General features: G+C 41.3%; 2 protein-coding genes across 2 annotated transcripts; one reads left to right on the forward strand and one right to left on the reverse strand.

The window, feature by feature from the left end:
- On the forward strand, positions 1-15,968 carry LOC109464485. Its single transcript, XM_019761492.1, has 16 exons — positions 1-103; positions 6,154-6,311; positions 7,603-7,758; positions 9,009-9,060; positions 9,371-9,509; positions 10,626-10,697; positions 11,344-11,425; positions 11,571-11,637; positions 11,749-11,801; positions 11,922-12,004; positions 12,370-12,582; positions 12,976-13,154; positions 13,587-13,741; positions 13,989-14,045; positions 15,187-15,277; positions 15,539-15,968. Exons 2-16 carry the CDS (start codon positions 6,171-6,173, stop codon positions 15,613-15,615), a joined length of 1,617 nt encoding a protein of 538 aa, XP_019617051.1. The 5' UTR covers positions 1-103; positions 6,154-6,170; the 3' UTR covers positions 15,616-15,968.
- Positions 15,969-18,077: 2,109 nt separating this feature from the next.
- LOC109464447 lies at positions 18,078-21,654 on the reverse strand. The gene is made up of 3 exons (XM_019761430.1): positions 20,243-21,654; positions 19,641-19,692; positions 18,078-18,906 (listed from the first exon to the last, which is right to left on the reverse strand). The coding sequence occupies exons 1-3, from the start codon at positions 21,183-21,185 to the stop codon at positions 18,801-18,803; spliced, it is 1,101 nt and encodes a 366-aa protein (XP_019616989.1). The 5' UTR covers positions 21,186-21,654; the 3' UTR covers positions 18,078-18,800.
- Positions 21,655-25,543: the final 3,889 nt, after the last annotated feature.

The following is a 25,543-nucleotide window of genomic DNA, read 5'->3' on the forward strand; positions in this document are numbered from 1 at the left end:
GTAGGCGGGCAGTCCGTATATGTGTCAAAAGTGCAGCGGAACATTTGATCTACAGAACGCCAAGCTAAACAGAGCGAGCGGAGAAACACCACAACAAGAACAGGTAGGTGAAAACGTGACTTTGTTTTTACTTCGTCACCTCCAAATTAAGATACACTCTTCTATATAGATGCATGGTCTTGGATCAGAAATTGGCCTGGGCTTCTGATGAAATATATACATACGGGAGTGGACAAAGATTTACAGCTACAAAGGGCTTCAAAACGGCCAGATGTAAAGAATAACTCCACTGAAAGAAAGCGGAGTCCTGTGTCAAAAAGATTCCCAAATCGCTTTCTTATGCATGCAGGCACTTCCCGTCAATTCATATTTTCTCTTTGCAATTGAATCAAGCCTAGAAGGGAAACACGTGTATGTGTGTTAACGCGAGTTTACACTATTTTAATATTAGATATTTTAAAACCATTTGCCCTCTGCGCTTTAGAAAGGTGACATGATGGACTTGAAAAGTATTCAGCCCTCTACAATGATAGAAGTCAAAGTTTTTTCATTAGATAAAGTCAAGGCCAAACAATCTGTTGTACTCTTGTGAAATAATTTAACGGATGACTACTTCTTAGGAACGTCTATTCACGATAACAAAGAAGCTGGTCGGGTATTTTATCGTGTTTTCCTGGTAGTTAGTTAGCACTGAGGCGGAGGCCCATATACTGTCCCGGTCTGTGTAGTCTCCACCAGACTCCTTTTGTAGGCTGAATAAATCGTAGAAATCGGCCCAAAAAATATAGTTGGCCAGACGAGTTTCCTGGACAACTATATAGTTTCCTGGTCGGGAAACTCCTCTGGTCTATTATATCCCCTTTTAGGCCGATTTCTACGATTTATCCGGCCGGCAAAAGGAGTCTGGTGGAGACTACGGCCTGTGGGGCTGTCAACATCATTCCATGCTTCGATGTACACAAGTATTCGTGACTAAGCCGTTTCTATGCGTAGCCACCTACATAGAAATCGAAAAGACCCATGAAAAGAAACATTGAATTTTTGAAAGCTTGATGTTAATTTGTTTTGATGACTAACCCTAGAATGCCTGCAATAATTCATTGTGTGGAATTTTTAAGGAGGAAGTTTAAATCCCATGGACTATGCGTTAACTTTGGAATTTTTGGCCGCCTTACAAGCCATTCCGCTGCCATAGTTACAAAGCCTCCTCTTCTGCTATCAGACTCAGAGGAAGTCAGAACGAAAGTATGGTGGCAGGAACATGTAGGCATATTGTGTGCTCTTTACCGCGATCTATAGCTTTCCGTGTTGACTTTAATACTCTGAAGTAAAAATCAGACAGTGTGGCACTGGTAAATTGTATTAAAGGACGATTTTTGCCTCCAGCTTGGCGGCTTTCATTATTTTCCTTCACAAACAGTTGAACTGCCTTTAACTATCATAGAAACGAAGTCATTGCCAACAACGAGTAAGGTATGGTTTCCTTAGCAAACTGAATTGTATTTGCTGTGTTGACCTAAGTTGCTATACACCCACAAACAATAAAGGTGCCAACTGTATTATGTAAACGTCTTTTTGGCAAATACCTCCCGCAAACCTCCTTTTGACGACGCGTCATTCGGCGGGGTCTAAAATAGAATTAAGTATTCAAGAGGTTCAGAAATATGCTAAGCGGCCTAAATGTAATTACTTTGATGCTGAATTACACGAGGAAGGTAGAATTACCAAGCCGACGGTAGAGTGACCGTCTGGTCGTTTCAGTGTTACTGCTAGAGATTGCGACCGACAAGTAAGTATTACTCAGTTTATTTGTAACAAATTATAGACAAAATAAAGTTATTGCTTGAATTTTTCCGCCAAATTATCAGTTTAATCTGACTTTCACTTGTAATATTTGAAACGTCTACAGATCGGCTAAGAGCTCTCACAAACATAGATTTGAATATCCATCTTCATTAGACACAGTTAGATATAATACAAGTAGGTGGGAAAATGTGTCGTTTATTAAGTAAATGTAGACCGAGTAGATGTTGTTGATATATGCTCTGTATATTTATATATAATACAATTAGATGTTATTAATGACTGCTTTATGCATTCAAGTCCTTGTTCGAATTTCATGTTAACATGCATATTGAGAGTGTAAATGGCACTTGAGCATATGAATATTTTAACATACATAAATATTAATATTCTAAAATTGTCTCGATACCGAAGCTTATGTCCATCAAATATGTGTGAGAAATTGCAAGCTGAAAAAGGGTGCCGTATATACAGATAATACGTGTGTGTGTGTGTGTGTGCGCGCGCGCGTGTGTGTGTGTGTGTGTGTGTGTGTGTGTGTGTGTGTGTGTGTGTGTGTGTGTGTGTGTGTGTGTGTGTGTGTGTGTGTGTGTGTGTGTGTGTGTGTGTGTGTGTGTGTGTGTGTGTGTGTGTGTGTGTGTGTGTGTGTGTGTGTGTGTGTGTGTGTGTGTGTGTGTGTGTGTGTGTGTGTCTATGTGTGTCTGTGTGTTTTATGTGTGTGTCTGTGTGTGTGTCTGTGTCTGTGTCTGTGTCTGTGTCTGTGTCTGTGTGTGTGTCTGTGTGTGTGTCTGTGTGCGTGTCTGTGGGTATTATGAGGAAGAGCAAGACTATCATGGTACACGTAATGGTAGTTTACACACAGTTAATGGCCTGTAATTTGGTTATACAAGCTACGCAAGCAGCAGTTGTAGGTCATGTCATTCTAAGACCAAGTCATATTTGTGCTGTCATTCTGTACTGTACAAAAGAGCCAATCACTGCTACGATTGCCCTTTTTTCTATGTATCGTATAACAGGCTAGTCAATACAACGACATGGTCTATTTACCGTAGTCATATTAATGTGTTAAGTGGAGCTATTAAAATACCATAAAAATATCAAACCCCATCATATGACCAAAAGAACAACAGCTAGAACTCACAGAAGGAAAGAGAGGGTCATGGAAAATATCGTTGTAAATTACATATTGAAGAATTGTATGCACACAATGCAATTCTATCAGTGGAAGAGCACAGCGTTTACTTTGGCCAAGGTGCCCGGCGACTGGCGTTTTTAAACATGACAACATCTAAGAACTGGCTCCTCAGTATTTTGTCATTACACCTAAAAACACACACACAAAGAGACAAAGCAAGAATAGGCCAAAGCCACATGTGAGCTTGAAGATTATGTTTGACTCAAGACAGGCGCCACTGTAACAGGTGTACTATCACCTATGTTGTTAGTTACACTAAACAGTCGTACACCAATATAAACACGTACAAGATTTGCTAGCTTATACAGCCCAGTGGCCGATAACAAGATAAAGCACGACTGTTTACACTTTTCCTAACCTATCCTTTGTGTAACACCTATGAACCGACTCCAGCTCTTTAAATCATGATACGTCCCAGGCGTTACCAAGGAGGACATATTTACGGTAGATAAGGACGCTGTGTGGTTACTAGGCTCTCGGGTGTACGTGTAGACTTGAATGGCTTGCAATTGACGTAATATTGTCATCGATTAAATGTGAGGGTGCTGGCTTTACAAGTACATGTACATAGCCTTGTATCCGTGCCTACTTTAGCTTGTAGCTGTGATAATATCCCAAATCAAAACACTAAAATCAAAATTAAGCGTTTTATCAAAAGCGTCTGGAAGCGTTAGCAAGAAGAGGCATTAGCCCAATAATTCTGTAAGATTTTACGTCATTCATTTAAACGCCTTAACGTTGACAGTGCAACATATGCCTCGACTTTCTTCGTACAATTGATTAAATCTGCAGAAATGTGTTTTGAAACTTGTATATAAAGGATTTGAAAACGTGATAGACGTCACCTCACGACATGACATGTAGTGGAAAAACTGGTCTTCCTGCTTTGGTTGAAAAAAAACTCAACATGTCAGTGTTTTTTCAACCGTTTCTAGAACAAATCTGATCCAACGATCCATTCCAAAATATCCTCATTGACTTTTTTATTAAGATTATTAAATGTTGAAGTCGTAAATTAGCCTTCAATGACGTCATAATTCTTCTCCTCTCTTTGATGACAATGGTTTAGCCCATAATCACCCCTAAAGAGTGTACAGATAAAGGTGGTCATCAGTCCACAAGTGACAGGTGTCAGGAACCATTAGTCGGTAACCCACCAGGGAGTCACCGTCCTCACAAACAGAAAGTTGGACTCTGGTGATTTATAATCCTTTCCATGCGACATTTGGAGCAACTACAACCACGATAGAACGAAGTTTCAGGATCGCGAGGTAAATTTTTTGTCTTGTTTGTTGTTGTCTGTTCCTTCTTTGATAGACTGTGGTATCCTGGTGAGCTTCGAAACCACCTGTTAGAGTAGAGCAGTATAATAGCACATTTGTTTTTGTTTAGACAGTAGCCTGTGTCTGTATGTGTGAGGAATTCCTAACAAGTTAGCCACTAGATGAGCGTGAGTTTCATTAAATCACAACGTATCGAGCTTAGCAATTCTAGTAACAGCAAGTATACTCGATATGGAGTGCGTTTCTGTACTTCAAGCCTAGCTGCTCCTTTATTTGTTTATTTGGGTTTTTCACAATGTGTAAGGGGGCAGAACATGTGCCATTAGTGACGTGAATTAGTATATTTGCACTACTTATTCTCAGGGCATCAAGTATACTGAGAGAATGTCAGTGACTTGAGTCTCGTGAAAGAAAATGTAAACGATATCAGTGTGTGCAAAAAAATACGCTTTATGCTGAGAATATTGGTACGATATGTCTGCTATATTTTCATGTTGAACATCATTCTGACACAGTCAATCTACTAGTAAAAAGATGTATTGAACATTTTGACCAGATCTTGATTCGGTAAATGTCAGAAAAAGTGCTTGCGGCATTTTCCCACATGTCTATGTATACTATTGTTTTGTAGAGACACGACCAGTCAACAGGCGTTGCTGTCAACAAAGTGCAGGAGACTCACAAATCAAATAAACACATTCCAACATAACCTCAGATATGTCTAACATGCCCCAAGCTTGTAGAACTAGCTGTCGCGAGTTTTCTGTGGAGTGTTATCTTTCAGAGCCATGTACAGGGTACACATTGTCCACTGAATTGTTTCAAACATGTGTGATAGCAACAAGAAGGGTACTAGGTGTTGAAGTGTGTAAAGTCTGTAAAACGATTTTAAGTTTCTAGACATTCGCAACGAAAACCTATGTTAATATCTATGCATTTTAGATGCCGTGTTTTATCGAACGACACGTACTTTTATCATAACTGTCTCTGTGGACTGAGATATGCATCATAACTTAAATTCATAATTAAGATTTAAGCTCAGGATGATTATGATAAATAGTGCAAACAAAGAATGTGTATCTCCTGTCTTGTGCCTGGCGCCAATGATTGATTGTTTTCCAGATTAAGCCCACCCTATAAGGTGTAATTATGTTAGATAAGAAGTATTCGCATACCAGCTATTAAGGGGAGAAAAGCACTGTGAAGTATTTTGAAGAGCCTTTGACGTAATCAATTTACCACAATAAAAGTGACGTAGATATGTAGTAACAGCCCCTCCCTTTGCAAAAAATCTTAATGTTGTCGTCTCTGATCAGCAACTAGATAAAGCATGGAAAAAGGAGATCATAGCATGGAGGTTTAAAGACTGTATCCTTGATCAGAGGAAAAGAACTTTGCGAAAATACTAGTAGTATAACATGACATATAAGTTAAATGCTAGTTTTGTGGCTGTATGTTCTGTGGACGATGTCTTTGTTACGAAGAGGGAAACTCAAGCCCGGAAATATTAAATACTCAAGGATGTTGACTGAAGACTACTGTAGACAGTCGTGACGCCATCACGCAATATCTGGGAATTTTAAAACATTACGGCATGAAAATTATGGAAATTAGAACTCTGTTTTGTTTGTAGGAGCCCCAGAAGACATGTCTGAAGACAGCCGTGACGTCATCAGGCAGAATCTGGGAATTTTAAAACATTACATCATCCAAATTATGCAAATTCGAATTTTGTTTTGCTTGTTCGGANACCCCCCCCCCCAGAAGACATGTCTACCGAAGACAGCCGTGACGCCATCAGACGGTATCTAGGAATTTTAAAACATTACGTCATCCAAATTATGCAAATGAAGAACTTTGTTTTCTTTGTAGGAAGCCCCACAGAAAACATGTCTACAGAAGACAGCCGTGACGCCATCAGACGGCTCCGCGGCGGGATTAACGGCGTGTTGGACGCCTTGAACGACGTGGTGGATCCTGGGAAGGATCAGCTGCTGATGCAGGTCTTCAGGAGGAAGCTGGAAACAGTGGTCAGTTATTAACCTTCTCCCTGCTGCCTAACCCCATTAACGATACAAATCTGGTGCCGAATGGCTACGTTAACAAACTGAAGGTTAAAGGCACACGTCACACGGAGCATGTGGAAGAAGAGTACTCTCCAAGCAGAGGTTTGGGTTTGGGGTTGTTTTTGGTGTGTTTTTAGGCTTTTTTTATCGGGTTTCTCTTTTGCACTGGAATTTTTTTCACCCAAAAATGGGTTGGGTTGTGCGAAAAAAAATCCAGTGCAAAAGAGAAACCCCGATGAAAAAGCCTAAAAACATGCCAAAAATAACCCCAAACCCAAACCTCTGCTTGGAGAGTAGAAGACGCGATAAATCCATCTTCTGTGCAATGAAGAATTTTACGGTAAACCTACTAAATGTCTTCGCCCCTGAGGCGTTTCCAAAAACTTTCCTTGACAACCATGCATAGTAATGAGTCTGGACATTTCGGAATCATATTGACGAATTACTAATACCTTTATAGACCACTACGACAACAGCTTTCTTTTAAAATGATACAATCTCTGTATACACAACAGCGATAGTATATGCAAAGAGCAACGGTTATATGCAAAGAACAAAGAGCAACGATTATATGTTTCAATGATACATGGTCATTTTGCTATGAAACTCATGTATGAATGCATGTGTTTCTCTTTTAAATTGAATATGCCACGGTAACGATAGTGAAACATTCGCAGCCGATATTCTTCTGGAAATCTTGTCGCAATTGTTCGGTTAGTGCTGCACACAAACCCAGTCATTGGGAAAATGATTGGGGCTGGTAATGGGGATAATTGGTATACTGGTCTTTTAAAAAAAATGTTAAATGCCTCATTGCTGTTAAAAGGGAACACGCTTTATTTAAGTTCCTAAGGGTAATCTTTTTGATATACTAGTAATTCAGTTGGGCAGAAATTACATACCCGCTGGGGTAACCTAGATAGACTGGGAATGGAAGAATAACTAGGAGCAAATTCTTGACCAAATTCTTGAGGAAAAAATATCAGCCAAATGTTGTAATGAATGAAGAATGTGCGTTAGCTTGCAATGGAATTTAAGCGACGTTTCATCATATTTGAATTGATTGGATTGAATTGAATTGAATTGAATTGAATTGGAAAGGTAAAATCGTAACATCACATACGTAACGTAAGTTTTTGCTTGTGTCCATGTGGGACTAAAGAAACAGGTGGTTGTTGTAATGACGTCACAGTTTCCTCTAGCGTCACAGTTTCCTTGCCGGAAATGACGTCACTCTAATTTCCTGTCCCCACAGGAGCAAGGGAAGTGGAAGAACATCCGTGAACAGTACATCATCGACGACGGGGACAAGGAACAGGTCAACGGAAACTCGTCGGATCCATGGAAACTGTTCATTGATCTCATCAACCGAGTCGAGCAGTGCAGGGATGCAGTACTAGCGGATGTCACGGTGAGGCGCTATTTCTGGCCGCACGTCAAGTTACGTTTGAAGGAACTTTGGGCAATGCTAGCGCTACCATTTTCCTGTGTCTGAGTCCGCTGTACATAATAAGATACGATGAAACATGCTTATAAAACTTCACTGCACATCCAGCGACTAAATCAACTCAAATCTTTATCAATTCTAATATCAAACCTCGCGTTACAGACTGAAAGTCTGAATTGAGCTGACAACAAACAATTCGTGCACTGTCATATCTGTGCAGTCGTGCAAAGGGCTTTCAAACATTGTGGCATTTAAACATCGAAAATAAGTTTCCAAATTTAGAATGACAGGTACCGGTACGGTGTTAGCATTAAACCCAGTGCTTTGAAAGAAAAATCTGAACCGAAGATTGTAAGTTCTTATCGTCTTACTGTTGTAAATGTAGTTCATCTAGCCTCGGGAGAAATAGACAACAACCATTATGACAGATGATTACATATAATGAGGAGTCTCATCAAAGGAACAAAGATATGAAAGGACGCATAAAATCTTCTAAAGACGTCATTCTTTCCTGAACAACTGGTCAATTTGTCCTTGTAGTGTCTTTTCTTTGTTTTGTTCGTCTTGCAAGTTGTATCAGATTGTATGTTTGTAGTATTAGTACGGTAAGTTATTCTTCTTTGCGTGCGTTGCGGATGTATTTAGTATTACTGTAAACTAAGGGTTAGTATTACTGTGTTTTGCTACAAAGCATTTCCGCTAACTATTGTTACTGTACAACCTTACGAGTTACTAACGGTGACGATTATTCTTCATCGGTACTGTGTAAGCAAACAGCCCTTCTTTGATTGAGGTCGGGTTAAGGGTCATCAGAAGAAGACATAAACTATGTACACAGTAACACACACAACAACTCCATAAATCTCACACTCACTGACAAGTTTCCGACGTGCAACATTTCAGGTATTCCTGCTGCTGTTTACCTTGTGTTATTAACACGGAAAAACGTGAGTCACTTCCCTGAGAAGCTATGATAGGACATGCCCTGGGGCGTTTGGCGGTATCCGGGCGAAACACCCCTCAAAACAAATTGTCAAAACAGGCCAGACATTCCACCTGTACATACATGTAGGACGCCATTGTGTGTATCAGGCGGCAGAACTGTTCGTTTTCTGGTCTTTCTAAAACTTTCGGGACTTGTATCTAACTTGTCGAGTTAGGTGTTAGATTGTCTGGTACATTTTCTGACTGATTTTGTGTCTTGGGATCCCCAGAGACTGTCGGAAAGGGAAGAAAAGTGGCTCTCGCAAAGGCAGTTTCTTCAACGTAAGTACCCAACGTCCATAATTCATTTATCCAGCTTTTACTGACAAGAGAGCATCGCACAGTTAGTTATAAACACAGTGGTAAACTTGACGCAAGGTTATATGACGACAGGATGACTGAAAGAACACCCGTAGGGATGAGGGGTGTTTGTCGTCTGTAGATATTTAATGAGAGGGAGGGGGGCTTCGTACACCTGTCCTTGTATTCGTGACTTGTCACATTCATTCTGTACATATATCCTCCGTACTTGTCTAAAGCAAACGTAGATCACATGTTTGCCGACAACGATCTTTCTTTTTTTTCCTTTCAGAGGACGCTGCGGACGCTAGAGCGGCCCTCTCCAGTACCAAGTACAAGTGTGATCAACTAGAAAAAGAACTGAAGACGACGAAAGCGACACTCGCCAAAACACAGGAAATCCTGATCGGAAAATCCAGCGAAATTGAATCGTAAGTCCTCATCTTGTACACAGATGTACGTGCATTTGTGTTGTGTTAGTGTGAAGGATATGGTTTAAGAATTGTGTGTTGACGTCATATTTGGAACCCATCCCTTCCTTTGACTTCCTGTTCCTCAGCAAATGTTTGAAATTCCAAAAGAAACACAGAATGCCTTAATGTTAATAGAAACATGCTCAGTACGTAGGACCTAAGAATATTCTGTCTCCATTCTTTTTTCATTGAAGAAGCAATACAAAGACAAGGACAAAGTGGGACTGCACTCAAGTTATACGCTTATTTTAACAGCCCCACTTGACACTTAACTTAAAATTGAAACAGGTACAGCCAAAGCTATTTGCATATCTGTACAAATATATAAATACACAACTATATGAATTCTCTCTCCATGATACGTGACGTGACAAATGAGATCCTGATATTTTAAAGGTTACTGAAAACAGCGCCAAAGACAACTTGGTGTCACTCGATATAAATAATGCATGTTTATCCCTAACCTGACCCTGACACTCTTAGTAGTCTTATTCTTGGGGAGTCAATCTTCACATTTTGATAGACTCCTTTAGTACATACGGACAAAACACGATCTCTTTAACATGAAATACAACCATTTATGAACTCTAAGTGGTGACGTTGGGAGGCAATAAACGCTCAAGGACCATAACTGGTTGCGCAGCAACGATTTATAAACGGGACGCCATCTTTGACCCAAGAGAACTAAAAGGTCATGTGTGCTGAGAGCACTTAAACGCAGGGTGGTTGAACAAACACACGGAAACTACCTAATGACAGGTGTCGTTAATTATATTCCGTTGCCTTCGGTGAAACACGTTTCAATTCATATGACATGTTGTTTTGAATGTTCAGTAGTGTAGTGTATACTTACTACATGTTTGCATTTGTGATGCCATGTTTGATTTGATTGTTGAGACAAACATTTAAGTCCGTCATTCGCTAATCGACATAACATGTGACAATCATTGCAAACATGGCGACCCGTCAACAAATATTGATCAGCGGAAACATGCACGCTTCCACGCATCACTGAAAGTAGGGTGTGGCAGAGTTGGTTATATGAAAGTTTGATCGTTTTTGTTGTACTTTCAGCTTGAGACGAGCGGGGACTGTGGAGATTTGGGGCATGGAACAGACGAGGTTTACAGACGAGGCAGCGCAAAGGTACATGTAGGGCGGTGTTCCTGATGTTGTAGATACTAACTGAACTGTAGGTTCACGCTTCGTGTTTGTTGTCAATACTTGAAAGTGTAAAGTCCACAAAGCCACGCATTGAGAAAACGTTTCAATGGAGGGAATGCGTACTCTTCATAGCTTTTAACAGATGCATTTTCTTTGTTCAATATATATATATATATTAATTGATATGAATTCAGTATTTCCAGCAAACATGAATGTTTTATTTTGTATTTCTGCCATACAAGTTTTACTATAGGGGACTGTCAATGGAGGGAATGCATACTCTATCTTCACAGCTTTTAACAGATGCATTTCCTTTGTTAAAAATATATCTATGAATTTAGAATTTCAAGCAAACACGAATGTTTCGTCTTTCTGCCACACCAGTTTTACTATAGGGGAACTGTCAGTGGAGGGAATGCGTACTCTTCATAGCTTTTAACATATGCATTTCCTTTGTTCAAACTATATCTATTAATTGACAGAATTTAGACTTTCAAGCAAGCATGAATATTTTGTCTTTCTGTCGTAGAAGTTTTACTCTATGAACTTACTGGAGTATATTCTAGAAAACAATTTTCATCTGGATGATAAAGTATACCATAACATGAGAGATTTTTTTCTGATGCAGGGAAGAGGAATTATTAGCCAGACTCAAGCAAGTCGAGAAGGAAAAGGAGGACATCAAGGACAGGTTGCAGAAGAAACTCCGGGTAGGAAGAAGTACTTAGTTATTTTTAATTCGTCAGTATCAATGGTTTCTTCGCTGTGTAGTTATGATATTGGTCGCCAGGTGGCAAAGAAAATGATATTGCTGTTGAATTTGAAATAGTAAAAAATGACCTTTCACTCTTTCAGGACCAGGAACATCAGATGAAACTGTTGAGATTGAAGGATGAGGTAGCAATCAGAAAACCAAAGGATGGTAGGTCAAGTTATCACAATACTGTAGCTATTTATGCACTTTGTTCAATTGCAATCAACACAGATTTAAATGAACGATGTATTTGCTAAACTGCTAATCTTTAAATTGCAGAGGTTGAACAAGACTTGGAAGATACAAGAAGAAAGCTATTCAAAACAGAAAAGGTAGGCTGCTCTCATGATTTTTCTGTATCGTAAGGGCGAAGACGTTTCGTTGAGAATCAAAATTTCTTCATTGAAAACATGGCGTGCATCCTTTAACTCGTTCTTTTCCTTCCCATCAAGGATCTCTTGAATGCAGAACGAGAAATGCAGTTACAACAGAAGTACTTTGTCGGCTTTATGAGGGGGCTACAGAGAGATTTCAAGTATGTATGATTTCAACTTTCTACTGATCATATTACGAAACATTAAATTCTATCAGCATTTCTGTCTTATGAAAAAGGACAATGGCTAGTTTTCCGCAATACTTGTACAAAATTGTCACGTCGGTAGCTTGTTGTTTGCTTTTTTTTTATTCAAACATTTTTTATGAATAGACATGGTGATAGTCAGCACACTCAATTTATATCAACTTATGCCGCCACCAACGCAGAGGACGAATACAGGACAAGACAATACTCGGGAAAGTCGTGTGAAGTGCCTTTCCCAAGGGCACAAGATTGCTTGCTTACTAAGCACCTTTGCAATGGTATAAACTGTTTGTCACTACAAATTTGTTTACGTTCCTCAGAATCCTTTTGGAAAGGAGAGAACAAAATGGCGGCGTCGCGGCCGCCAAGGATGTCAGGAACATGCAGGAGAAACTGGACCAGATCCATGATGCAGCGCGGGAGGGCAAACTGGCTCACCTGCGGGCCGACATGCCGACTCACTACCTGGCTCTGGACACCGATCTCGGGGCACACCCTCTCGGAAACAAGCTGTCCACCAACTTTAGAAATGGGTAAAGAGTCTCTAGTCTTGTATCAATGCCCTCAGTACAGGCTTTCTATCACGTGTACGTAAGTTACACATATAAGACCCCCCCCCCTCCTAAAACAACCTCTACATAAAATTAGCTTTGAACTAAGCTCCTTGCTGTTTAGTACAAAAATGGTCTTTAAAAAGAGTGAAGAAACACGTGAACTATATAATCAATGATAGCCTTATATGTTCGCCCCTCTGTATGCAATAGATGTATTGTATCACTTCTGTAAAGTTGTAGTGTTTATACGACTTTATCATGTAAACTACATGTACTGCACTTAGTCCACATGGGTATGGATGTGCAAATGAACATATGATTGCCATTGTCATTGACAAAAATTGGAACGCCCCCCCCCCAACTTACGTTTAGGTTATTGGAGCCGTTGACGCCCAGACCGGGTAGCAGCGTCTCCTTGCGGAGCAATAATAGCGGGTCAACACCGAACGTCTCCCGCCCGACCAGCAGTTACCTGCGGCCGGAGGTCAAGAACAACATCAAGGCCTCAAGTACGCCGAACATTAGGATGGAAGAGGAAAAGAAGGAAAATGGTAGGGTAGTTATAAATACGTTGACATTTTTGTCGTTCTTTCATCATCATTCCTTCCTTCCTTCCTTCCTTCGATCATTCCTTCTTTCCCTGTTTTCATCGAGTGCTGACTTTCCTTCTTTGCTTTGGTACGTCCTTCGTTTCCCCATTCAAGGGTTTTGCTTCCTTATTTCCTGCATTTATTCTGTTCTTGTGTCACTTTGCTATTTGACTTCTCTTCATATATCGATGAAGTTGTAATTTTCTTGACCCTTTTCTTTTAGTTATCTGAGCAAGGAGACAAATACGGGAAAGTCCTTATCAAACGCGTTACCTACGAAGGAAGTTGCTTACTTGGAACAGACTGCACACTGAACATGTACTATAGGTGTGTTTCTTGGTAAAATACTGCAATTTTAGGACTAACTGAGAGGTGGCGCTCTTTCCCCTACAGAACACCCTGACCTGGTGCACAAGATGACGGGGAGAATAGACATGATCGCGGTGAAGGCACAGTTCCCCTACCTGCTGGAGCAGGAGGTCCGGGAACACTACCAGCACTTCAAACAGTACGACAGGAATAACGACCTGCATCTGGATCTAGCTGAGGTCAGGGTTCACAATCTTCCCAACATCATCTTTTGATTTGTCGTTATTCTTTAGCGTATTTTCGAAGTAAATATCGGAGTTACGCGTATAAAAAGTTGACTTATGCCCAGGAGCACCTGTCTTGCATATCCTTCGCCATGCATGTCATCAGACTTACGAGAATTATTTCATCTTTGAGTGCTTGATGCAAGTCCACCAAAGCAGAGCATAAAACATACACGTTTTTCATATTTTATGTATGTTCCAGGTTCTACAAGCTTTGACAGCTACAATAGGGTACAAGTTCACTCCTTCACAAATTAAGGTATGTGTTCGTTCGTATCTACTGTGTAGAAATTCCTAACGGTCGGCAATTTTTGAAGCCGTTGTGTTTTGATGATAGGAAGTATATTCAAAGAGGCTAGTATGTCTCCTTGATATACGCAGACTAAGAGGGGACAATGTTGTATAAGTCGGGAACAATCAAAAATCGCAAATAAGTAAAACAGCTTAACAGCACTATCACAACCGCCGCCCGAAGAGCATACTAAGAGACTACATTGTTGCCATTGGCCCAGCTGGACCTCATCCAACTCTCGCGTGTTTGGACGAGATTACGCGAGAGTATGACGTCATTAACTTATGCCTGAACACCAAGCGTTTGCCAGCCACAGAAATAAATAATTGGATTAAGAGCATTAAATACAACATATTTGCATGAGAAAACGAAATAGAAAAATCAAATAAAACGTACCTCATAACAAATCGTGAAAAATCACACTACACATATCATTCATACATTTTTATGGACGGTTATGTACTAAATCCCACAATGAATAGTCGTAGTTTGTTGAACTGGGGTCTTGACAGTGCTAGTTACTGGTTCATACTTACCTGGCAGAGATGGCACAGTGATCACTAAAAACGGGCTGTCCGTCATGAGCGAGGCCTGACCATTGCACTCCGGTCGGGCTGACCCCATCGATTACCCCAAATGCGGGTAACTCGGCTGCGTAATTTATGATAGTGGGGGTCTGCGTTCGCGCTAACCCCCGCCTATACAATCCAAAAGTAGCTAACACACCACCTCTCTCTCACTCACTCTCTCTATCTCCACTTCTTAGTGGGAAAACTCTGTTGTCAGAGTTGTAATATCCACATCTGGAATATCCGTGTGTGTTTGTGCAATCCCCATTATATCATATTTACACTCCATGCAGTGTTGCCATAGAGTGTGAATGCTACGTATTTTTGTCTGCGTGTCTATCTACATGAACCGTCGTCGTAAGACGGGTAAGGGGTAGAAACATGGAGCAGCGTTAGTCACAAAAGCGATGTGTATATACATGTACGTGGTGTCAATGTACAAAACAACCATTTTGTCCGGCAACGTCTAGGTTTAACCATCCAACATGGCGGACACACTACAAGACGTCCTGATAATTTAGCATTTACTGTCCCTGCAGGAAGTGATGTCGGAAGTCGACCAGGATGGAAACAAGTCCATCGATTTCTTCGAGTACCTGACGATTTCACAAACCTTGATCCGGAAAGCAGGTAAGGAATGTTTAGACCTTGTTACATTCCAGAATGCGCAATTCTATTGTGTGCTATAACACACACATTCTTAGAGATACGTGTAATACAGGAAGTCGTATGGACTACATTTTATATATGCACCCGTATGCCGCGGCACATTTTTAATGAGGCATGTTTTAGAATGGAAAATAACTCATTTACAATTTCCATTTGCAAGGATGTCAACATTACAAAGTTTCACTTATCAATTTATGGTTACAATAAAACTTCCTTTTTTAGGAAAAGCGGAGCTGTTCAAGACGGAACTGGCCAGAGAAGAGGGACGAGCGGTGTCTAAGATGTGCGTCATTCAGTGAGGAAGATCAGACCGGAAATGGCCCGTCATATACGTGTTTATGGGGAACCACACCTTCAGCACGTTAAAGATCCCAACACACTTATGGAAAAGAGCAGGGGTCCTTCCCAGTGTGATTGATTCAAACCTTACAGTCTGATCCCAAGTTTGACACGCATCTTTGAAAAGGAGATAGTCACCTGTTATGTCAATCCTTCCACAAATGTGGTATATCTTCATAAATAAATAAATAAGTAGAGAAATATAGCACAAAGGAGTCGTTGCCATCCATGCTGTGATGTACAATCACACCTATGTACTTGTAACAACTGTACATACAAACTAAATGTCTTCCATGTAGAATACGGTACTTGAAGTAAGGCCAAGGGATATGAGTTATAGTTTTGTTTTAAAATAAATAAAGGGGAACCTGTACATGTAGACATCGTTTCTATTTGCATATCTATAATAGACTGGCAGTCATCGTGGACTTCCTTTTATGGAGTTAAGCTTGAAGTATTTACCGGTACCGTTGCGGTCAGACATGGCCATGTTCATACAATTATTCATAAACATTTGTCATTATATCGAAGGAGATGTGTGCTGCGACAAACATCATGTTTCATCATAGAGTCAGGCAGCTATGAAGGCGCTATACGGACCGCAAAAAGTTTGATAGAATGTATTATGCATTTCTGTTTCTGTATATTCCATTCCTGTACATTGGTAAACGCCCTAATAGTGTCATAATTTGTAGGTCTTCTTCTTACTACAGTTGGTTTGATTTTGCAATTGGGTTCTTGTATTTAAGTCTTTTCCATAGGCTAACACCCAATAAGTGAATGTCATAATTATTACTATATTTTCTCTGGGTATTCGCACATACTGTACATGTCACTTTATGATTATGGGATGCTGTATTATGTACTTAAAAAAAATTAATGTGTGACAAAAAATCATCATGTCTGGAGAGGCCGCATTATTGTATATGAGATAACTGAGGTATTTTTCCACGAAATGTACATAGATTTTTCACGAAATAAAGTCACGATGACCTTTAGATGTATGAAACGCATATGGAATTCTCAATACCCACATGATATAGCCAAGAAGTTGTTCACCTGAACGAAAGCGAAGTCGTCTCCGAACCAAGCAATTCAGCTTCCCAGCAATCACGCCATTTTGTTGTATTCTCCCAAATGCACCAGGTCAGGAAATCCTTTTCTCCTCACAAAAAACAAGACAACGGCAATTAATTTGCCATGAAAACTTTCCATCGTTCTACCGCCCGGTTTAGAAGTACATTCTACCAACAGAACACGAAAAAGAACCCGGAAAGTTGCACAAAAATAACACCCCAGAACACTTACAGAACGTACCAAATCGCCATTTTGAACAAACCATATGCCAAAGGAAATGGAAGACGTGTTTTACACAGGTGTTCAAATCCGCCCTGTCTAATCACATGTACTAGTAATTATGAAGCTGAAAATCCAATCACGAAGACAACTTAAACCATTAAAACGTCATAGAAGTACCATTCCTGAATGCCAAGAAACGATTACGTCCAGAACCGACTTCTCGATCAGTTCACTCAGGGAGCTTTGACACTCTTTCGTTCATTCAGTCAACAAGCTATATATATCTCAGTTTTTGCGCTTTATTGTGTCGTGCAGTATATCTGCACGTGTCAGTGGGGACACCTAGCGATCCTGGATGCCTTCTGGTTTTCCTGCAGTGATAACTTCAGCCGTTTAGCGGCGCCTTTTTTGGACCGAGTGTCGGATGCACTAGTAATGCGGCCATTTTAAGTCTTCAGTAACATTTCGCATAGAGTGATATCCTTTCCTTCACATTTTACAAAAGTCTTGAAGCCTACGTTTCCTGCAATTTGTCACCATCTGAAGGCGACAAATGTCAATATTTTTTTTAAACAAGACGTTGAACAAATTCATTAATGTTTTTGTCTATTAATCGATCCAATTTTCAAAATAGGGTTACTTTATCCCCCCCTGCACTTCAGTTTTTTTGGAGATAGGTGACAGTTAAATTTTATTGCTGATTATTTCCCTCCAAAGGTTTTATGTAATCATCAGGATACACACATCAACACACAAACATCAACACACACACACACACATTGACTCACTCACTCACACACACACACTAACATACACTAACACAACACACACACACACACACACACACACACTAACATACACTAACACAACACACACACATACTAACACACACATACACACACACACACACACTAACACACACTAACACAACACACACACATACTAACACACACACACACACTAACATACACTAACACAACACACACACATACTAACACACACACACACTAACATACACTAACACAACACACACACATACTAACACACACACACACACACACACACACACACACTGCCAGTTGGCAACCTTCAATAACCATCAAACCATGTGTCATGTGGAAATAAGTTACTTTATTTTACATCAACGATTCTCAACAAAATATCTTAACAAAATATCATACTTTTCTTTATAAATATACATAAATAACACCTATTATGGGTCTTGCTGCAATGAATGGAATGGATTTTTATAAAACCTTGACAATAACTTAAGACAGTATTGATATATTCGTACACGAAGTTAGTATGGCATCTTGCGGACTAAATCTGAAATACATTCCCGACTATACAATCATCGCGTATTTACAGAATATCATCTACGGTCTCACAGAGTCCATATATCGTCTTGAAACATTATTTACAGTTATAACAAACAAACAAACAAAGAGTCCTAGCTTGGTCAGTACTTCGGCAGTTTTGCCAAACATAGCTGCCGCACCCTTCTCATAATGGAATTGACTACACAAGACAATTGTTACTCGAGCAACTGGATACATTTTGAAAACTGTCAGACGTTTCAAGTAGCATCCACTACTTTTCGTCACGTTGGATACTGCATAAAACGTCTGGCAGTTTTCAAAATGTGTCCAGTTGCTTGGGTAATGATTTCCTTGTGTCTCTCATTTCCTGGATGTCTAGACCTTCGTCGACGTTCATGGAATTGACTCTTTGACGTCACACATCTCGCGTCGTATTCTCGCGAGATTTCGGAGAGATTGTTCATGAGGTATGCATGTCTTTGTACATACAGAGTCACTTGCAGTTTAGAGTTCACGTTGAGGGTCGTTCAATTGCAAACAACCCACCACTCTTTGCAGCAGCCGTTTGGAGCCAGGAATCTTCTGGCGTGACACAGAGGGTCTGTGAGCTGTGGTCTTGTCTGCCGGGGACATCTGTAAAACATAAATAAGAGAATCCCGTCAGAAATGCTTTTGATATTGATACAAAATACATGGAGATGCAGAGAGAAGCCATTCATACAAGTATAATACACTTTTCATGTTTAATTGAGTCCTTTTTGTTTGTTTGTTTGATTGTTTGATTGATTGATTGATTGATTGATTGATTGATTGATTGATTCTTTCTTTCTCTTTCTTTCTTTCTTTCTTTCTTTCTTTATTTCTTTATTTCTTTATTTCTTTCTTTCTTTCTTCTTAAGACCAAGAAACAACACATAGCAATACACTGTAATTTAAAGCGGTTTACATTTCCATCAATTGTGTAGGACAGTGACTTCCTGACAAGTATGTTCAAGGTTTTAGGAATAATTAAAATTGCTGAAGTTCCAGTCGAAACCACTCGACAATGTTAGTGACCTGGCAACACACACATCCACCCTTCGGGGCAAATTGTTGGCATGTACTTCGGTTTTCCCTTCAAGTACAACTTCCTTCGACAGTCGCGGGATTTCCCCGGACGTGTTGGAACTATTTCTCCGTAGTCTAACTCAAAACACGCAGGGTACGTTAGGGCGGAATGTACAAGTTACACCCACGTTGTGGACTTCCTACTTACAAACTAAACCTACTCATTTATATACTAGGAATTGTGTGCATTCAAAAGTGGCAAATTCTTATATATATATATTCTCAAATACGCGAAGAATAAAAAAAAAAAAGAAACTTACGGTCGTCCTCTGTAGTATGTTGTCCTTGTCTCCAAATCTCGGTAACATCTTACTGCAAGGTCAAAAAACATCATCATCAGACTTTGAACAACTGCATTGTCATCAGAACTTAAGTTATACTGTTAGCTCTAAATGCATCCTTTGAAACAAGTTACCAATCACATTAAGAATTGTAAAGAAGTTTTTAATTGTCACAAGAAGGCTAGGCACTACAAAACTTCAAAAAACAACAATACAGGTGAGTTTGTTGAAGAAGACTCCGTGTTTCTTGACTATGATCATCTTAAGTTACAAAACAACTCTCCATCCCCTCCCCCGGTCATGGTCCAACCCCGTAACTTTATCAATGGAATACCTCCACCATGTAGAATTACACCAATGTGACGTGCCCGAGGAATGCGGTGATGTTTAACATTTGGCCAGACTCCCGGCGCCATGCTTTAAGTAGAGTAAATTTCAGATATCCCTGACTATAGATGTTTTCATCAACAATATCTAGCTCCAGTGGATCTCGCTGAGCAAACAACATTACTGTCTGTCGTTTCCAATTTTTTTACAAAAACTTCTACCCGTCCTATAACGCAATGGAGAAGAAAACTTACGTGTTTCTGTTGTGGTATCTGGTTTTTCTATGCGTAGCGGTAAAAGCCTCTCGTCCTGTTTTGGTGTCTCCTCTCCTTCTAGTTCAGTGTCTAGTGGATAAGTAGATTTATCGGCTTCCAGTGACATTTTGCTCCACAGTGCTAGCTGGTCTAGTAAGTCCTGCTCGCTGCTGGTGATGAGTGAGGTGTGGTCGGGGCCGAGTCTGTCAGGGAACGGGAGAATCTCCCCGCCAAAGTTCGTGTCGACTGACAGCGTTCCGTCGGGTTGGTGGACGTTCTCGTCGTCTCGGAGCTCTGCCGGTGCCGCTGGCGCGTCGTCATAGAAGGGCGACAGAGTCCTCTCGGGGTCCCAGAACCATTCGGGCAGCTGAACGTCGAATGTGATGTCATTTTCAGGCTTCTGTGTCGGTGTGCTCTGTGTCGGTTGGTGCGGCGTTGTTGACGGAACTGCCGCTTTCGTCGCGACAAAGTCTGAACTGGTGGTGGTTTGGTCTCTCTTCTCAGTCGGTGATGTTACCGCCTCTTGGCTCAGGACTGTGTTAGACTTGCTCGCTTTAGCTTTCCTCCGCCGATTCTGCTTCGTGACGATCCCCGACAACAGCTTACCCAGTCGAAGCTGTTTGGTGCTGTTGGCTTTCCTTTGAATCTGCTGCAGTGATTTCAAGAGTTCGGTAAGGACGAGCTTGTCCTGGGCCGGTTCGTAGGAGAACTCCGGGGAGAGTTCCACCGGTGTCTTGTCGTCCTCGGCAGGGTAGTCGTCCTGAAACCAGTCTGCTGTGGAGCCCGTGGGGTCTGTGTCGGGGGACAGGGCGTCGGGACGGGTCTTCCGGCAGCCGTCTGGACGGTCGCACGGTCTGACGATGGACGGCGCCGGGAGCTCCAGGGAAGTCCGGACGACCGCTGCCACGAGACACGCGCGGAGAAACTGTAGCGACATCTTCATCTCACCAGTCGTACTAAGCGTTCTGAAAAATACAACGATGAAAAGGATTTTAATGACAAATTTCTATAAAAAGAGAGACAAAATATATGATTTCTAAGGAAAAGGCCTGCAATCCTTACCTTCTTTGGAAACGTAAAGCCTTCTCAAGTTATTGAGATAAAATAAGAGTACGCGTACGAGTAAGGTTCTGGTTTTTGGTCTTGGTGAGTACTCTAGGAACTGTGTAATGTTGTTAATAATAGTTCTCCCGTATTTATAGTCGTTTAGTCAGGCGGTGGGCGAGTATTGGCCGTCGGTATGAGGACCAGATGGGCCCCGCCTGCAGGGTGGGCCGGCCCGACCGGGGTTGACCTGTCACAAGCAGGTAAAGTCTACCGTGGATCAGCGCGCGAGAGAACATTCTTAGCGTGGTGATGTGGGCTTGCCTGCACCGGGGGTCAGCCGTACGTGTTTCCATTCGGCGCGGAAAAACCCGTCACGTGAAGCGCCGAAGGAGGAAAAATCGGTTCTAGGAAGTGCTTCGCATTGACGACGAGTTTTAGACATACTGAACATCGGATATTGTCCGGACCGCAGGCCATTTTAAAGAGATTCCCATACATAAGATTCCCTGCAAGTTTTCATGTTCAGAAACGTTTTCATGTTCATAAACGACCTACGTCACAAAATGCCTTTATATCATAACAGTATAAGAACGACGAACAAAAACGTATGCAAGATGTAATTTCGACCTTATATACATACATGTACTTAATACTTCATAATGCTTGCAAGGCGGGCACACGAAGGATAACAGTAGCTGATACACGTATATCAATCTCTTACTGTTTTGGACAGCATTCCAACGGCGAGTATTGTTGACAGCTACGCATAACACATCTGTAGCACTCCTCAACGCGATACGATACAACATGTGAGGCCAGACCACAAAGCTAAATATTTAAACCAATTCGCCCCAACCTGTTTTCTTAGCCGAGTTCGCGTCGACCGGCGTTTACGTCCAATCTAATGTTTGACTCGCTCGGAATGTGGCCTTTAACTTGGCATTTCCACCAAAACATTTTCCTCGGAATGAAGCGCAACCAGCTCTGACACATGGCGGGAACAGGCGCACCTTCTCCCGAAGGAGTTGTACAGAACATTGCGTGCATAGGTTTGGCCCATTATTTATAGAATAAACAGCTTAAAATAAGCCTGGCTAACTAATATTAGCTAGCTAGCTAGTCATCATCGGGCATTGACCCATTTAAGATACGCCGAAAGAGGCTGAGACGTAATCTCAGGAAACGCGCGTTTCTCCGAACGATATTTAGCAAAGATAGCTGATGCTCTACAAAAATTTGATGTTTTTGCTTAATCCCCTACTATTTCCAATGTCAAGATCCTTCTTAAATTTTGTTCTCCGAAAATACGTTCAGCCCTTAGCAGTCTGTTTTTCTGTGGTGAGATTATTTTATTTTAGAGTGCGCTATATCTACAACGCACATACCGAAATATCAGATGTCAGAGAAAAGAACCAACTTGCGATCAGGCCCAAAAGCAAGACTTACCAATAAAGAAAATACACAATACCCGGTGATGGACACAACATAATATTTCCCACCTCAAGATACTTGGTGTTCCAGTAGTTTGGAGTTGTTCCCAAGTTGAAAGTTGCGTCTGGTCTGCAAGAAAGTTGGAGTAGCTCCCAAGTCTTCAGGAAACTTGAGTCACCGATCGCAAGAAACATGCGAAGGATCGAGCTGCGTCCGTTGTCTGGTCTATCCGCCCCGCTCCAGCCTCTATATATACACCTCTACTTCCTGGATCAGGTTATTTATCTCTCCGGAATCACCACTTGTGACGTACTTCCTGACGTGGTTTAAAAAGTAAACGGTCTAGCGCGTGTCTTTGTAGGTTACTACTCCGCTGTGTAAATGTTACGTTCCCCGAAATAGCGGGATTATCTTTCTTTGGGTCTCGTCGGGGTCAACGTCTGAAAAGTTGGATTGAAAAAGTTTTTGTCTTCTGGCGTCCTTTGGTTTGCATGTTCCGGGGGGTTGTTCTAACATTGCCGGGCTTTCCCCCCGGTTACCGGCGGGAAAGTAGAGCGTGATTTACCGCGCACATGTTTGGACTCGTGACGGTGCCGACGTCAGGGACTCGGAGTAAAAACTTGGAGAACTGAATGAATGGGAACTTTGTGAACGGTCGTGGAACGGTAGAAAAAAAAACAGGTGCGTGGTAGACACGAAAAGTTGCGTGTCTGTCAGCTACTACACTTCTGATTAAGACACAAGTGAAAGAGAAACTTCTCACTGCCAGAGATACACATCGGCTGTTTGTTTACGGTTGAAAAGAAACTGAAACGGAAACTAGTCTATAGTTTAAACGACAGTAGCACAATGTACTATGTAGCGGCCTGAAGGTATGAATGCGCAGAGAATGTACCTTCACGAAAAGACCAGAAACGATGTTAGCATACATAAGATACTGACATTATAGATCCTTAAATGTGATGATGTAGTAATCCGTCCCGTCCACGTGCGCCCAGTCGTCTCTACACGTGACGCCGTCCGTCGCCATGGCAACTGACGTACACAGACGGAGGCACGCCGTGTCCAGGTCAAGTTAAACACACGTGGGCACTTCTGCAAATTCCACGCACTGGCTTCACATGCGTCACAAACAAATATTTTTCTCGGCAGAGTCGACCTGTATACGCGCCCGCGGAGTCCCCCGGACAACAGGTCGGGGGAGGGGGTACACCAGGGTGAAGTTTATATTTAGAAGTCAAGTTCACGTGGGGATGGTTGAGTCAACTGGAAACTACGTCTGTTTGAAGACTCTAGGAAAACAAGCCGACTCCATTGACGTGCACCATTGTTTGACAACGTTAGGTGTTGAAACGGTTGCGTAGGTGTAAGAAAAAAAATTCCGGAATAACATTACGGGTAAAGTTAGGGGACGGTGCGACTATATTATGAAATGAACATTGTACATGTAGTTAGTATGATATAGTTAGGTAAATAAGCTTATTATCAACTAAGCGTTAAACCAAAACGAAGTATATACTTTTGAAACTTTCGTTCCAATTCCTTTTTTGTGTCCATGGAATTGAAATATACTGTCTTCTGGTATAAAGTTTCGCTTCCAAAAATGGTCAGTGTTGATCTCAAATGATCTCCTAGATTTAACTCAATTACATCTAAACAAAGTTATTAAAAGAATTTAATGAGAGAATCTGGTTAAGACGGCTAGCTTACGTAAAACACATTTATTTCAGATCATTGACCTTGCTGCGTCACACTTTTCTTGTTGGAAGGATGAAAATAGAACGTAGCGGCAGATAAAACGTTGAGAAACACTCGTAAAAGAACAATTCATGTTAAAAACATGTCTCCGAAAAAAGAAGAGCTTTGAAATACACGGCTGGCCCAGAGGTGAGCGACCTCGCTTCCACGACCCGCCTTGAACCTGAAGCTACGTCATCTTCGGTAGCGGTACTTTACCATATATGGGCAAAATCGCGCCGCGGCCAATGTCGGGAATGTTCCGTCTGCCGCCGGAGGGTTACGATGACAACTCGTGGGATTGCCCGAAGTATTCTCAGCGTTTGTTGACATTCCCACCCGCGGCTTCCCCGTGTGCGTATTCTGTCATCCAGCTGTTCTTTTTACGAGATCTATTTTTTGTCTCATGTACTTCCCTGAACAACAGTCTTGGTGAAGTCATGCCCGGAGACGTTTTGTTTTGTCTACCCGACGGGTTCCGAGTTTTGCCGACGGGAGCGGTGAATGGCGAAGTGCTGTTTTCGGCCATGTCCGTTTTCTGGTGTTTCACAGAACTTGACTGTCGCATTGTGGAAGTACATCATACCCTCAAAGTAGTTTTGATCTTTAATTATGTTTACCGAGGGAAAACATTGTTTTTTCTCTGTTTCCTCTTCTTTTATTTCTTCTCCAAACCAATAAGGTCAATGACCTGAACCAGACGTCTGTCTCCATGTTAACTAGTGTTGGGTTACATCATGTTTCAATTTTATAGCAGGAGGGATTTAGACTGCTGTCACCATATATATGAATGTGTTTGTGTAAGAATGAACAGAGCAGACCATATGCGAAGGTAAACATTATGCATTTGCTTTGCAAATGTCACCTTTCTAGTGAATAAATAAAATGTACTTAAGTGATTTCATGGTGGAACCGTTTTACCGTTAAAAATGAAAATTATTTACCTCTGAGTGCCATTGGTTCAAGCAAAAATGAAGTGATATAATCTTTCATTCGAAAAGAAGGGTTATCTACGTTTTAGGAAATAGTTTGGGGTTTTGAACCGGCTCCCGCAACCGCATTTGGTCATAAATCTACGTCTGGAAT

The sequence above is a fragment of the Branchiostoma belcheri genome, unplaced genomic scaffold (genome assembly GCF_001625305.1).
Source record: "Branchiostoma belcheri isolate BF01 breed outbred unplaced genomic scaffold, Haploidv18h27 scaffold139, whole genome shotgun sequence".
In the NCBI taxonomy this organism is placed as follows: domain Eukaryota; kingdom Metazoa; phylum Chordata; class Leptocardii; order Amphioxiformes; family Branchiostomatidae; genus Branchiostoma; species Branchiostoma belcheri.

Coding starts and splice junctions, on each gene's coding strand:
- LOC109464447 (XM_019761430.1), bottom strand. CDS start 21,185: ATGAAGATGTCGCTACAGTTTCTCCGCGCGTGTCTCGTGGCAGCGGTC. Junction 19,693..20,242: donor AGATACCACAACAGAAACAC/GTAAGTTTTCTT, acceptor TTGACCTTGCAG/TAAGATGTTACCGAGATTTG. Junction 18,907..19,640: donor ACATACTACAGAGGACGACC/GTAAGTTTCTTT, acceptor TATGTTTTACAG/ATGTCCCCGGCAGACAAGAC.
- LOC109464485 (XM_019761492.1), top strand. CDS start 6,171: ATGTCTACAGAAGACAGCCGTGACGCCATCAGACGGCTCCGCGGCGGG. Junction 10,698..11,343: donor ACAGACGAGGCAGCGCAAAG/GTACATGTAGGG, acceptor TTTCTGATGCAG/GGAAGAGGAATTATTAGCCA. Junction 15,278..15,538: donor AACCTTGATCCGGAAAGCAG/GTAAGGAATGTT, acceptor TTCCTTTTTTAG/GAAAAGCGGAGCTGTTCAAG.